The sequence below is a fragment of the Argentina silus genome (genome assembly GCF_951799395.1).
Source record: "Argentina silus genome assembly, chromosome: 1".
NCBI lineage: Eukaryota > Metazoa > Chordata > Actinopteri > Argentiniformes > Argentinidae > Argentina > Argentina silus.
Window position 1 is genome coordinate 1,335,601 of NC_139655.1, and position 13,327 is coordinate 1,348,927.

Below are 13,327 nucleotides of genomic sequence, written 5' to 3' on the forward strand. Positions count from 1 at the left end.
CCACCCCCGTGACAAACTCCTGGTGAAGGACGGCCGCGAGTGGTGCACGGACATCCTCGACCGCTTCGTCTCCGTCGACCAATCGGTGGCCCTGGGCGAGCTGGTGAGGCGGAGCTACACGCCGGCGCGCTCGGGCCAGAGGAAGATCATCATCAACATCTACTGCAGCACCACGGACGACGTGGTGTACATCACCGACCACGGCGTGAGGAAGTGCGGGGCGATCACGCTCGACCTACCGGAGGCTTTACCGGGAGCGGGGCCGGGGCCACCGGTACCGGGAGCGGGGGCGGAGAGGAGGGAGATCAGGGCCACCATGCAGTTCGGAGACACAGAGATCAAAGTGACGGCCGTGGACGTGATGAGCAACCGCTCGGTCCGCGCGGCCATCGACTTCCTGTCTAACTAGCTAGCTAGAGTACGTGGCGAGAAATACAGGGGTGAAAGGGTCATGCATTGGTTATGTATTGTACAGTATATCGTGCCATGAAAGAGTAGGCTGCACCCAGGGGAGGCTGGTGGAGGTAGAAATCTGAGGCTTGTGTTACATTACGAACTTTCATACACTGAAGACCTGGGGCCAGTTGCACAAACATAGACCTAGGTGTGGCCTACTTTACCACTAATCTCTGAGATATGATATGATGGATACTTTAAGTGACAACAAACACCTTCAAACTAACTAAGGGGCTTCACACACTACAGGGCAGAACCCAGAACCCTACTTTGCTGGCTCTTATATTTTCTTTTCACATTGTCCTTTTCCATACTGTTAGCCTAGAGCAACTAGGGTGGGTGTGTCGCCAGGCCAGCACAGCTCAGCTTAGCCCTGCTTGGTTCAGGTCAGTAGAGCTGAAAGATGTAGAACAGTTGAGTTTATACATCCTGGCAACATGCCTCTTGTCCATCCACATCTGAACCCTTGGGAATGACTGGCGGTGTCCTGCCTCTGCTCTCAAATCATCTGATGCTTATTGTTGTTGAGAGGGCCACCTAGTGGCCAAAGGACAGAATGACCATCTGAAAAACAACCCTCTTTCTAAGTCGGGGAAATAAACCTACAATGAACTGGTTCTAAACTGCTATGAACAGGTTATAAATTACAACAAACTGGTTATAAACATTACTATGAACTAGGTATTCCAAAGACTGTTCCAGGGATATGCTATATGATGAATATATATATTAACCGGTAAATGTACATGAGATGTGCCTTTGATAGTCAAGACAAATGCTGGATTTATTCTGAGAAAACACAAAACGAAGTTTGGATCAAAGACATTATTCTTGAAAGTGATAGTGTTTATAGATATATTTGACTTGCTAATCTGGGGTGAGTTTCCCAAATACTTTGTTGTGGCGCTCTCTAAGATCAGTGATTTAATACTGACAATAATGCAATGATATTAGTGCTATGAAGCTTTCACATGGGAAAACCACCATTTTAGAATGGCAACCCATCAAACCCGCAATCTAATTTAGGCCACAAATCTTATCTGTATTTTGTACACATACATGTTATATGAATGAATACCCTTGTATGTACACTTTTATGTATAAATAACTATAAAGTCTTGTCTAAGAAATAACCTGGTTATGGTGTTTTACATTTTACCACAAACTGCTCTCAAACTCAAATGACTCCCATGGCAACCGCCAACTGTCACTGCCTGGCTCCAGACCTGTACATGTGCTTGCTTTAGAGAACTCCATCTCCCATGACAACCTAAGCCTTTTCTCAGTTGTTAGGAGCACAACTCCTCACGTCCTCTCCAAGGGGGAGGAGCCTAGATCTTCTCCTCCAATGTGTTTTCTCTGTAACACCCGAGTGGAGGACGGAGGAGAGGATGTGAGATCCTAAGATGATCAGCCTAAGCAAGGCGCCATGCAGATTCGCTAATCTTCAGGGATCGCTCGGCTGTTTGGAATGAAAGGTTCCTCTTGAACATCACTTATTCTGCACAACCATTTGCTCTGGCCAAACTTTTTCCAACACAATGATAGCTGGTCATAACAGACACACACACGACGCAAAGACAGTATTTGAGCGGTGGAAGTATTGATTTTTAATGGTCCAATAAATAGTTCCACACAGTGACCAACAACATGACAGAACTGTTCAACATTAATCCTCAGTGCTCTGACAGTTACACACGTACAAAACAGCTCCCTTGGACTCGGACCAGGACCGTGGCTGGGGGGGGTCATGTAGGAGAGGGGGCACCCTAAAAGGTATACAAAAACAGGGTGGAAGGGACTTTTGATTTCTCCAGCCATCTCGATGTGAAGCAGGTCTCCAACTCGACAGTCAAATACACAGTCAGGTACAGACAGTCTCAGATACACAGTCAGGTACAGACAGTCAGGTACAGACAGCACATGTAGGTGTATGTGGGTACAGTACACTTACACTAAAGTGATGTTGCATTCCTACATTTAAGAACATGTTATCTGGCACATACAGACATGCAGCACACCTCTGCTTCTCTGGTACATACATGCATGCATGCATTTCACCTGACCAGGTCTGAACACACTGAGATGACTGGACATCAAGGGAGCCATCAGTAACAAAACAAAACAGGGGGGGAGAGAAGAGATATTCTGGATGGGGGGGGGGGGGGGGGGGGGGGAGAAGAGATATTCTGGATGGGAGGGAGAGTGCTACCATCCTTGCCAAAGTCCAGAGAACTCTACTGTTGCTGCTATGAACCCCCTCCTGTGTCAGCAGAGAGGGATGGAGTGGCGAGGTCAGAGGTCGGCGGGGATTCCTAGTGAGCGTGTGGGCGGCCGCGTCCACGGCCTCTCCCGCCCCCCGGTGGTCCGTCCACGGTACTGCGGGGGTTCTTGATGGTCTCGTCCACAGACAGGATGAGGCAGGCGGCCTCGGACGCGGCGGTCAGGGCGTTGATGCGGACGATGGACGGCTCCCACACGCACGCCACGTAGTTGTCAGCGATGTCCTCGTTGTTGACGTCCACGCCGTACCACATACCGCCCTGGGGGGAGGAGAGAGGTATAGAGGGAGGGAGAGAGAGAGGGAGGGGGGAGGGAGAGAGGGGTATAGAGAGATGGAGGGGGGGAGAGAGAGAGAGAGAGAGAGGGAGAGAGGAGTTAGTGACTGAGGCTCCACATGTAAGACACAGCCACAGGTGTTCCAAGAGGAGAAAGGGTCGAAACCGATTCAACATGAGTAGAAAGGTTGAAGTTATGTTAACTACCGAACACAGTGAGCTTGAAGACAATCAAGACACACTGTGTGTACACAACACTGAATCTCTGTGTGTGTCTCCACAACACTGAATCTCTGTGTGTGTACAACACTGAATCTCTGTGTGCGTCTCCATGACATTATTGTTATTTTATTTTATTTTTTTAATAGATCTGTGCCCATAGCATGAACCAGCCTTGATCCTCACTGAACAGAGATGACTGGGATGAATATGGCTCCTTCTCTCTTCCCCTGACAGATATAAGATCAGTGCCATCAGAGGACACCGCCTTGCCCAGTGACAGGGGGTAGGGTGGAGTAGTAACTGTAGTTTATTGTTAATGGGGTAGGATGGAGTAGTTAACTCTAGTTTATGGTTAATGGGGTGTCACACACTTGTATACGCTTGGCTCTGCGCTTGTTGAGGATGTGTGTGTGTGTGTGTGTGTATGTATGTGTGTGTGTGTGTGTGTACCTGTGCGTGCTTGGCCCTCAGCTTGTTGAGGATGTGTGTACCTGTGTGTGTGTGTGTACGTATGTGTGTGTACCTGTGTGTGTGTGTACCTGCGCATGCTTGGCCCTCAGCTTGTTGAGGGTGTGTGTGTGTGTACCTGTGTGTGCGTGTACGTATGTGTGTGTGTACCTGTGTGTGTGTGTGTACCTGCGCGTGCTTGGCCCTCAGCTTGTTGAGGGTGTGTGTGTGTGTGTGTACCTGTGTGTGTGTGTGTGTACGTGTGTGTGTGTACCTGCGCGTGCTTGGCCCTCAGCTTGTTGAGGGTGTGTGTGTGTGTGTACCTGTGTGTGTACGTATGTGTGTGTGTGTACGTATGTGTGTGTGTGTGTGTGTGTGTGTACCTGCGCGTGCTTGGCCCTCAGCTTGTTGAGGATGTTGGTGGCGTCAAAGCCGGCGTTGTCGCAGAGCTGGCGAGGGATGATCTCCAGAGCCTTGGCGTACGCTCCAATCAGAAGCTGCTGTTTGCCGGGGATGGTTCTAGAATAGTCCCTCAGGTACTTGGACAGCTCCATCTCGATAGCTCCGCCCCCAGCCACGATGGAGTCGTTCTGGAGATGAAAAAAAACACACACGTCAGTTGTCATGGAAACCGGAAGACACGAGATTCGAGTCTAAGCCTCTCGCGCTAACCACGTGTTTATAGTCATTCACGTGAGTCAAATACACGTTAATCAATCTCTCGTGTGAAAAACTAATCAAGACCATTGACACAATTGTCACCTCTCACACAACTGACGCCTCTAGGTGGATACAGCAGCCCCGTCTCTTCAGGCTACATCTTAACTGTCCCTCCTGAAGACCTCTTCATCCCCACTACCCCCTCCTGTACTAACCATAACCCTAACACCAACCCTAAAGACCTCTTCACCCCCACTACCCCCTCCTGTACTAACCCTAACCCTAACCCCAACCCTAAAGACCTCTTCACCCCCACTACCCCCTCCTGTACTAACCCTAACACCAACCCTAAAGACCTCTTCACCCCCACTACCCCCTCCTGTACTAACCCTAACACCAACCCTAAAGACCTCTTCACCCCCACTACCCCCTCCTGTACTAACCCTAACACCAACCCTAAAGACCTCTTCACCCCCACTACCCCCTCCTGTACTGACCCTAACACCAACCCTAAAGACCTCTTCACCCCCACTACCCCCTCCTGTACTAACCCTAACACCAACCCTAAAGACCTCTTCACCCCCACTACCCCCTCCTGTACTGACCCTAACACCAACCCTAAAGACCTCTTCACCCCCACTACCCCTCCTGTACTGACCCTAACACCAACCCTAAAGACCTCTTCATCCCCACTACCTCCCTGTACAAGTTCCTCACCTGTAAATATATATTTTTTTCTTCCTTTCTTCTGAGCATTGTGACTGCCTATGGCCCCTGGTCCGAGCATAGATTAATTCTTCTTCTTATGACTGATGGATAGATGATTCACTGACTTAGTCAAATGTATTTGTTGTAAGTAACAACTGTCAATCAACAGACAGGGAGTGGTCCCTCCCTCTTCTACGCCTTGAGACTGAACTCTGAACGTGCTATACGTTTTTCTACCCTTTGGGGAGGGTTTTTCTTCCTTGTCTTGCTTTCTGGGGGTCTACGGTTTGATGCTGTATACGTTTCGTATTGGTTGTGTTGCAGTTGTTGGTTTATTGTCCTTGTTGTAAAGCACTGAGGCAATTGTCATTGTGAAAAGCGCTGTGAAAAGCGCTGGCTAGGCTAGGGCTATGCTAGGCCTCATACACAGCCCCTACCTCCCTCCACCAGCCTGGACTAAATGCACTTTAAAAATAGTCCATATTTATTTAGCCCATATTTAGTATTTAATGCTATAATTGCACTGTCCTATAATTGCACTGTCTTGCCTTACCTTTTTGCACCTCACCTAACTGCAAAGACGTTTACAACTGCACCTCGCCTGTTTACAATCCTGCTTATGTTGTATGTGTATGTTATGTGTGATGTCTCTATGTCTGTAAGCTACTTGGAACCTGAATTTCCCCTAGGGATAAATAAAGTTTCTATCTATCTATACAAATAGATGTGATTGGTTGAGCCCCGCGTCTCAACCTACCTTGATGGCCCTGCGTCTCAACCTACCTTGACGGCCCTGCGTCTCAACCTACCTTGATGGCCCTGCGTCTCAACCTACCTTGACTGCCCTGCGTCTCAACCTACCGTGATGGCCCTGCGTCTCAACCTACCTTGATGGCCCTGCGTCTCAACCTACCTTGATGGCCCTGCGTCTCAACCTACCTTGATGGCCCTGCGTCTCAACCTACCTTGATGGCCCTGCGTCTCAACCTACCTTGATGGCCCTGCGTCTCAACCTACCTTGATGGCCCTGCGTCTCAACCTACCTTGATGGCCCTGCGTACGATCATGATGGCGTGCCCTGCGTCTCAACCTACCTTGATGGCCCTGCGTCTCAACCTACCTTGATGGCCCTGCGTCTCAACCTACCTTGATGGCCCTGCGTCTCAACCTACCTTGATGGCCCTGCGTACGATCATGATGGCGTGCCCTGCGTCTCAACCTACCTTGATGGCCCTGCGTACGATCATGATGGCGTGCCCTGCGTCTCAACCTACCTTGATGGCCCTGCGTCTCAACCTACCTTGACGGCCCTGCGTACGATCATGATGGCGTGCCCTGCGTCTCAACCTACCTTGATGGCCCTGCGTACGATCATGATGGCGTGCCCTGCGTCTCAACCTACCTTGACTGCCCTGCGTCTCAACCTACCTTGATGGCCCTGCGTCTCAACCTACCTTGACTGCCCTGCGTCTCAACCTACCTTGATGGCCCTGCGTCTCAACCTACCTTGATGGCCCTGCGTCTCAACCTACCTTGATGGCCCTGCGTCTCAACCTACCTTGACGGCCCTGCGTCTCAACCTACCTTGATGGCCCTGCGTCTCAACCTACCTTGATGGCCCTGCGTACGATCATGATGGCGTGCCCTGCGTCTCAACCTACCTTGATGGCCCTGCGTACGATCATGATGGCGTCGTGCAGCGAGCGTTCCGTTTCCTCCATGAACTGCTCGGCCCCGCCCCTCAGGATGATGGTGCAGGTCTTGGACTTCGGACAGCCTTTGAAGAAGTTATACCTGGAGAGAGAGAAGAGGAAGTTACACACACACACACACTACTGCCAGAAGTGCGTTTACCACACAGGGAGAACACAGCTTCATCCCTCAGGACTCACCTCTCTCCTCCCACCTGGACCTCCTCAAACAGCTCACAGCGTCCCAGCACGTCATCTGTCATGGAGCCTACACTGGTCTGGATGGAGCCCCCGCAGGCCTGGAGGACACATTACAATCACTGTTAGGAGAGACAAGACACTACATAGACAATATATAGGCCATACAAACACACACACACACTTTGAGGAGAGATGGCATCTCAGGAAGATCCACTTCGATCCATGTTCACCTCTGATAAGGTGTGTCATTTACTCCCTAGACAAATTCTGACGAATAACATTTTTTTCTTCCTCTTTTTGGACTGACACAGACATTTTTATGGTCTAAATCAGTGATTCCTCAGTCCTGGTCCTGGAAAGCCACAGTGGGTCCAGGTTTGTGTCCCGGCCTAGTGTCCCACACCTGATTGAACTAATTAACTGATCTTAAAAACCTTGATTAGCTGCATCAGACGAAAGCCTACAGGACTGCAGCTCTCCAGGACCAGGAGTGTGGTGGACCACTAGATAAACCAGAAAGCCCTGGTTCCGCTCAGGGTTGGGTCCGGGTCCCTACCATCATGGTCCTCTTGAGGTCCTCCTCCTGGACCCGTCCGGCACAGAACAGGTCCCGGTCAGCGAAGTACTGCGTGGCCACGTCTCCGATGGGCAGCTTGGACAGAACCACCTTGGCCCCGGACTTCTGGATCTTCTCCAGCTTGTCGTATAGGATGTTCCACTCAGCGTCCACGATCGCCTGGTAGTCCTGGAGGAGGGGGAGAGAGAGAGAGAGAGACACACACACACACACACAGTGTCAATCAGGTGCATTGGTGTAGTTTAATGCTTATTGTGTGTCAGTGTCAAACTCAGTATTAGTAAAAGTGCAGTGTGTTTGTGTGTGTGTGTGTGTGTGTGTGTGTGTGTGGTACAGCACTGTGTTTTTTTTAATAGATCTGTGCCCATAGCATGAACCAGCCTTGATCCTCACTGAACAGAGATGACTGGGATGAATATGGCTCCTTCTCTCTTCCCCTGACAGATATAAGATCAGTGCCATCAGAGGACACCACCTCGCCCAGTGACAGATATAAGACCAGTGCCATCAGAGGACACCGCCTCGCCCAGTGACAGGGGATTGTTGTGTGTTAATGTCTAAGTGAGTATTTGAAAGAGAGCAACGCCTGTGATGTAAATACAGCACTGTGTGTGTGTGTGTGTGTGTATATATGGTTGGCCTCGGGTGTGTTTGGTTGCCCTAGGGTGTATGTGTGTGTGTGTGTTTAGCCTGGGGTGTGTGTGTGTGTATGGTTGACCTCGGGTGTGTGTGTGTGTGTGTGTGTGTGTGTGGCCTGGGGTGTGTGTGTGTATGGTTGGCCTGGGGTGTGTGTGTGTGTGTGTATGGTTGGCCTCGTGTGTGTGTGTGTGTGTGTATGGTTGGCCTCGTGTGTGTGTGTGTGTGTGTGTGTGTATGGTTGGCCTGGGGTGTGTGTGTGTGTGTGTGTGTGAGAGAGAGAGAAAGCTTACTGACCTCCACAGACTTGACGCGGACCTCTGCGTTGTCCTTCTCAGCCTTGAGCTCCAGCTCCACGTTGAGCAGGGCGATCTTTGGGCTGTCGTAGCGTTTGGGCTGCATCTCGAACCCGGCGTAGGAGAACGTCTTCTTGAACGCAACACCTGCCACCAGTTGAGAGTCCTGGAGGAGGGGGAGAGAGAGAGAGAGAAGGATGGGGGAAGACAGTCAGTATTTGAAAGACCAGGGTGTGTCAGAGCAGTGTATGTGTATATATTGTTTCTTTAATATATATATATATTTTTTTTACAGCATTTAGCAGACGCCTTTATCCAAAGCAACTTACAACAAACACATTTGTTTAAGTAAGTGAATCCATCTATCCAACAGTCATCATAAGATAAAGTAATCAATGCTCAGACCAGGGGCCATTGGCAGATTTTACATGTTTTATTAACAGGAAAGACACTTGTACGGGGGGGGAGGGATATGGGCACAGATATATACACATCTGTGCCCATAGCATGAACGAGCCGTGTTGTGTGTCAGCGTGAAGAGGGAGAGACTGCAAAAAGACACAGAACAAACAAACACACTCTTCCAGGAAAATCTTGATTTGACGGGGACGGCGCAAGAGGACTAAGCGTAGTCCCTAGTCCAGAACTACAAAACTCTGAAATGTCCGACTCGGAAACTCGTTGTGTAAAGACGATGCCAGAGTTCCCCGCTCTGAGAGTGTCAGAGCCAACCAATAGGAAGCTCTATGCAAATATAATGCATTTACATATTGTTAGGTTGAGATCACTTAAAGGCTACCACACTCCAGCCTACCAAAAACCCGTCCTCTGATATCAACTCATTTAGTGCCGAGGGTGAATAAAGTCGCCCATATTTGGCAACATTCTAGAGTGCCAAGGGCAAAAACGTATACATTATGATGCTTTGTGCTGTAGCCAATCAAAGTATTGTTGCTAGGTAAACACCACATAAAACTCTTAAGCGCTCTAGGTGGTGAGTGTTCCGGAACTCATTGGCAGTAGGTGAGATAAACCCATGAAGGCAGAGGGTGGAGGAGGGTCTTACCTCCAGAGCGCCTCCCTGGACCTTCTTTATGCCGATCATCTTGAGGGGCAGCAGTTCGTCCAGACTGCCCACAGCATCCACCACCATCTTGCTGAAGAAGTCCTTCTGGCCGGCGATCAGCTTGGAGTTCAGGGCTGTGGCAGCACACTTCTCCAGCAGATGTCTCTGCTCCCTACGGGGGTGGAGGGGGAGGAGATGAGGGAAGGGGAACGAGGGAAGGTAGAGGGGAGGAAAGGGGGAGACGGAGAGGAAGAGGGAAGGAGGGGAGGGTAGAAGGAAGGAGGGAGGGTAGAGGGGAGGAAGACGAGAGGAGAAGAGGAAGGGATTATATCTCCATTTCTATACCATGTGACGTTATGCCTAATAGACCCGTGCATCGACTTCTCACTATGTCCCTCCAATGCCAATAAAGCATTACTGGAATTTCTAACTTCAAATGGACATGGTGGTTGTTGTGACACACTGAAATATCTCAGAAGACGCACACACACATCCTCTCTATCCATCTTCTGCCTCTCACACACATCCTACGACCCTCTCTGTCACTCTCTCTCTCTCTCTCTCTCTCACACACACACGTACTGCTTGTCGTCCTTCTTGACTGTGACGGAGATCTCTCTGATCTTCTTGACGGCGAGCTGGGTGGCGTTGCGGAAGGCTCTGATGATGGTCTGGGGGTGGAGCCCCTCCTCCACGTACGGCTTCAGCTGCTTCAGGAACTCAGCCGCCAGCAAGGTCACGGAGGTGGTCCCATCACCCACCTGAAGGGGAGGAGGGGAGGGAGGGGTGAAGAGGGGAGGTTAGATAAGTGGTTATGGCTTCAACCGCTTGAGGAACTCATCACCCACCTGGTGAGAGGAGGTGTTACAGGTAATAAAAAAGACAAGAAAAATGGCAAGTGAGAGCAAGAGAAAGGGGAAGGAAACAGCAAGTGAGATGGAGCACCACACACACACACCACACACAGAGACAGAAAGACAGGGCAGGGCAGGACACACACACACACCTCAGCGTCCTGTGAGCGGGCGATGTCCACCAGAGTCTTGGCTGCAGGGTGAACAACGTCCAGCAGCTTCAGGATGGTGGCTCCGTCGTTGGAGATGGTGGCTTTACCTGAGACAACAACAAAGACGGGTCCTTAGAATCACCAGTCACTACTAAACCCAAAAGGGGTTCCACGATGCTGGAATAATTCCTTGTTTTTACATTTCCACTGCAGAGTAACCATTTGTGGCGTTGCAGTTGTAACTGAGTTTAAATGGTAAACTCACTCCTGAAGTTCAAACACCCCCACCCGCGTTGTCGAATTGCTAGCCCCCCCCCCCTCACGACGATTGATCTTGGCCAATCAAGTCATTTGACTCGTCGCGACTGACGTTTTAGCCGTTGATGACCATCTGGAAGAACCTCAGACCTCTCCACCCCCTTAGACCTTTACCAGAACCTGGAATAATAACAAAACCTTCCTTTCTCCAGCACTGTGACTGCTGATGGCGCTTGTTCTTATGGTAGGTTTTACTGACGATGGCCGATGTGTCGTTGATTCACTTACTTAAACTAAAGTACTTATAGATAGAATCCAAGATGGCGCTGAGCAGGGCAGCCTCGGCTGGGGCGGCTCTACAAATCTACGCTATTTTGTTGTTATTTGTTACCAGAACGTCTCTGCCGACAAACACTACTGTTTTTATTTGTGTATTTTTATTTTACTGTATTTGCTGTTATTTTCTGTTACTACTTTGAGTGCTTATATTTATGTTTACCATGTATACTTATGACACTGTATTGTTGACGTTGATTGATGTTGTAGAGCTGCTCTGGGTCCAGCATAGCGTTGCGTTGCATACTTGTCTATGGTGTAATGACAAATAAACTAGAACTTCTCCTAAGTCACTTTGGATAAAAGCAAAGTCTGCTAAATGACTTAAATGTAACAACACTTTCTGACCCCATGACAAGTGATGTGGGGCCGGATCCTCTGGCTACCAGGGTGCCTTTAAATCTACCTCAATGACCAGACACGCAAAAACCATCAACCCCCTTTCCCCACCTCAAGCCCTTGACATCTACCTAGCCCCCCCCCCCCCTCAGACGGGTCCTACCTCTGCTGTCGACCATCAGCTTGTCCATGCCGCGAGGGCCCAGGGTGGTGCGGACCGCCTCGGCGATCACCTGGCAGGCATTGATGTTGCTGATGAGCTGGGGCACGCCCTGGGACGTGTCTGTCCCCTCCTTCAACAGGATAACCGGTGTGGGCTGGGGAGAGGGGGGGAGGAGAGATGGAGAGTATGAATTGAGAGGGGGAAGGATGGAGAGGGAGGAAATAGGAATGGATGGAGGGAGAGAAGCAGAAAGAGGAGAGAGAGAGAGAGAGGAGGGGGTAGAGTGAGAAGAGAGTGGATGACAAAGTTAGAGTAGAGAAAAGAAAGAGGGGGAGAGAAAGAGGGGAGGTGTCAGTCGTCAATAAATCTGTACCATCTTAGTCAACGGATGTTTGCAAGAATTTCAACAATAACAATCTCCTCCAAACACAAGACACAACCAGGCTCATAATGTTTAACAGCCCCTTATATGGTGCTTTGTTCTCCATGTGCGACACAACATTGGGTGTGACACACGCCATTGCCCGTGGTGGGGCATCATCTGTCATGTTCTCTGTTCCTCTTTGGTCGAACCTCCAAAAACTAGCACTGCTGTCCTTAAGCCGATATGACATCCCGTCTTGAGTTCGTGCATTAGAACAGGGCCACAACAACTAATCTTCTTAGCCAACAAAAGCATCACTAGCTCTTTCAGGTAAGATAACCGGCTGGCAAAATGCATCATTATAGGTAGTGTGTGAGCAAGCAGGCTTGTGCTAACATATTACTATCAATCAGCTACTTAGCCAACGGATTGTCTAGCCTTAGCAACCAGAGAAGCATGCACAGGTTGACAGTTCAGCTAACAGCTAAGCTAACTTGCATTGTCATATTCGGACAAATGAGCCGGTGGATTCAAATGCTACCGCTACGAAACAATGTTCAAGGGTCTACTTGTTATAAGACTAATATGCCAATTGATGTAAGCACACTAGTATATCACAACTGACTTCTTGTAGATAACCATCATTCATATAATTAACGTATTAAACTGTTAGCGGTAGAGGAAAAATAAGTAATTGGTAATGGGTCGCTATTGCGACGTTAGCATCGTTTACGCCCATTCATAGGAGACGCTAGCTAGCATCATGATAATAACGGTAAACTTCGTAATCTTTTTCACGAAGATAATGATTCCATCTAAACACAATAGCCCATCGTCAACAAAACATGTTGTTCCGTATCATGTATTAGGTGATAACGAGAAGGATGGTGATGGATTTTGTGCTTTTGAGTGAAGCATGAAAGCTGCGCTACTCACCATCATCTTTGCAGTACTTTCGAGAACAGGGCACCGGCTGGCTCCTTCTTCAGTGGATTCAATGGGGAACTTTACCTCCCACGGTGCATTATCGCCACCTACAGATCTGGAGTGATTCTTTTTTTCTTTTTCTTTTTTACTTTTTAAATGACGTCCATTACATTACATTACATTTATGGCACTTTTTGGACTCTTTAGTACTGTTGGGGGATTTTAGTCAAATTGACTCAGGACATTATTGGGATTTTAAAGTAATACATAAATAAATAAAACATAACGTACAAATACGTAACATATTGTCTTTATCTCAATTCCAAACAATATAGATAACATAATGTAAAATATATATGGTTAATGTTTGCCATTTACCTCTGCTAGATCACAGTTAACAATAAAAGTGTCATTCG

General features: G+C 48.9%; 2 protein-coding genes across 2 annotated transcripts in view; one reads left to right on the forward strand and one right to left on the reverse strand.

Annotated features, from left to right (window-relative positions):
- hspa12b (heat shock protein 12B) overlaps nucleotides 1-1,530 on the forward strand; it is a gene marked incomplete at its 5' end in the record, with an annotated part of 11,502 nt that extends 9,972 nt beyond the window's left edge. The window contains one exon of the mRNA XM_083681487.1: nucleotides 1-1,530. This exon is cut by the window's left edge and continues 65 nt beyond it. Within this exon, the coding sequence (XP_083537613.1) occupies nucleotides 1-409 (409 nt within the window). The 3' untranslated portion in view covers nucleotides 410-1,530.
- A 518-nt stretch (nucleotides 1,531-2,048) lies between these two features.
- Nucleotides 2,049-13,004, reverse strand: cct7 (chaperonin containing TCP1, subunit 7 (eta)). The gene is made up of 11 exons (XM_083673219.1): nucleotides 12,921-13,004; nucleotides 11,621-11,774; nucleotides 10,525-10,631; nucleotides 10,101-10,279; nucleotides 9,519-9,690; nucleotides 8,454-8,618; nucleotides 7,500-7,688; nucleotides 6,944-7,041; nucleotides 6,713-6,845; nucleotides 4,067-4,273; nucleotides 2,049-2,999 (listed from the first exon to the last, which is right to left on the reverse strand). The coding sequence occupies exons 1-11, from the start codon at nucleotides 12,924-12,926 to the stop codon at nucleotides 2,772-2,774; spliced, it is 1,638 nt and encodes a 545-aa protein (XP_083529345.1). The 5' UTR covers nucleotides 12,927-13,004; the 3' UTR covers nucleotides 2,049-2,771.
- Nucleotides 13,005-13,327: the final 323 nt, after the last annotated feature.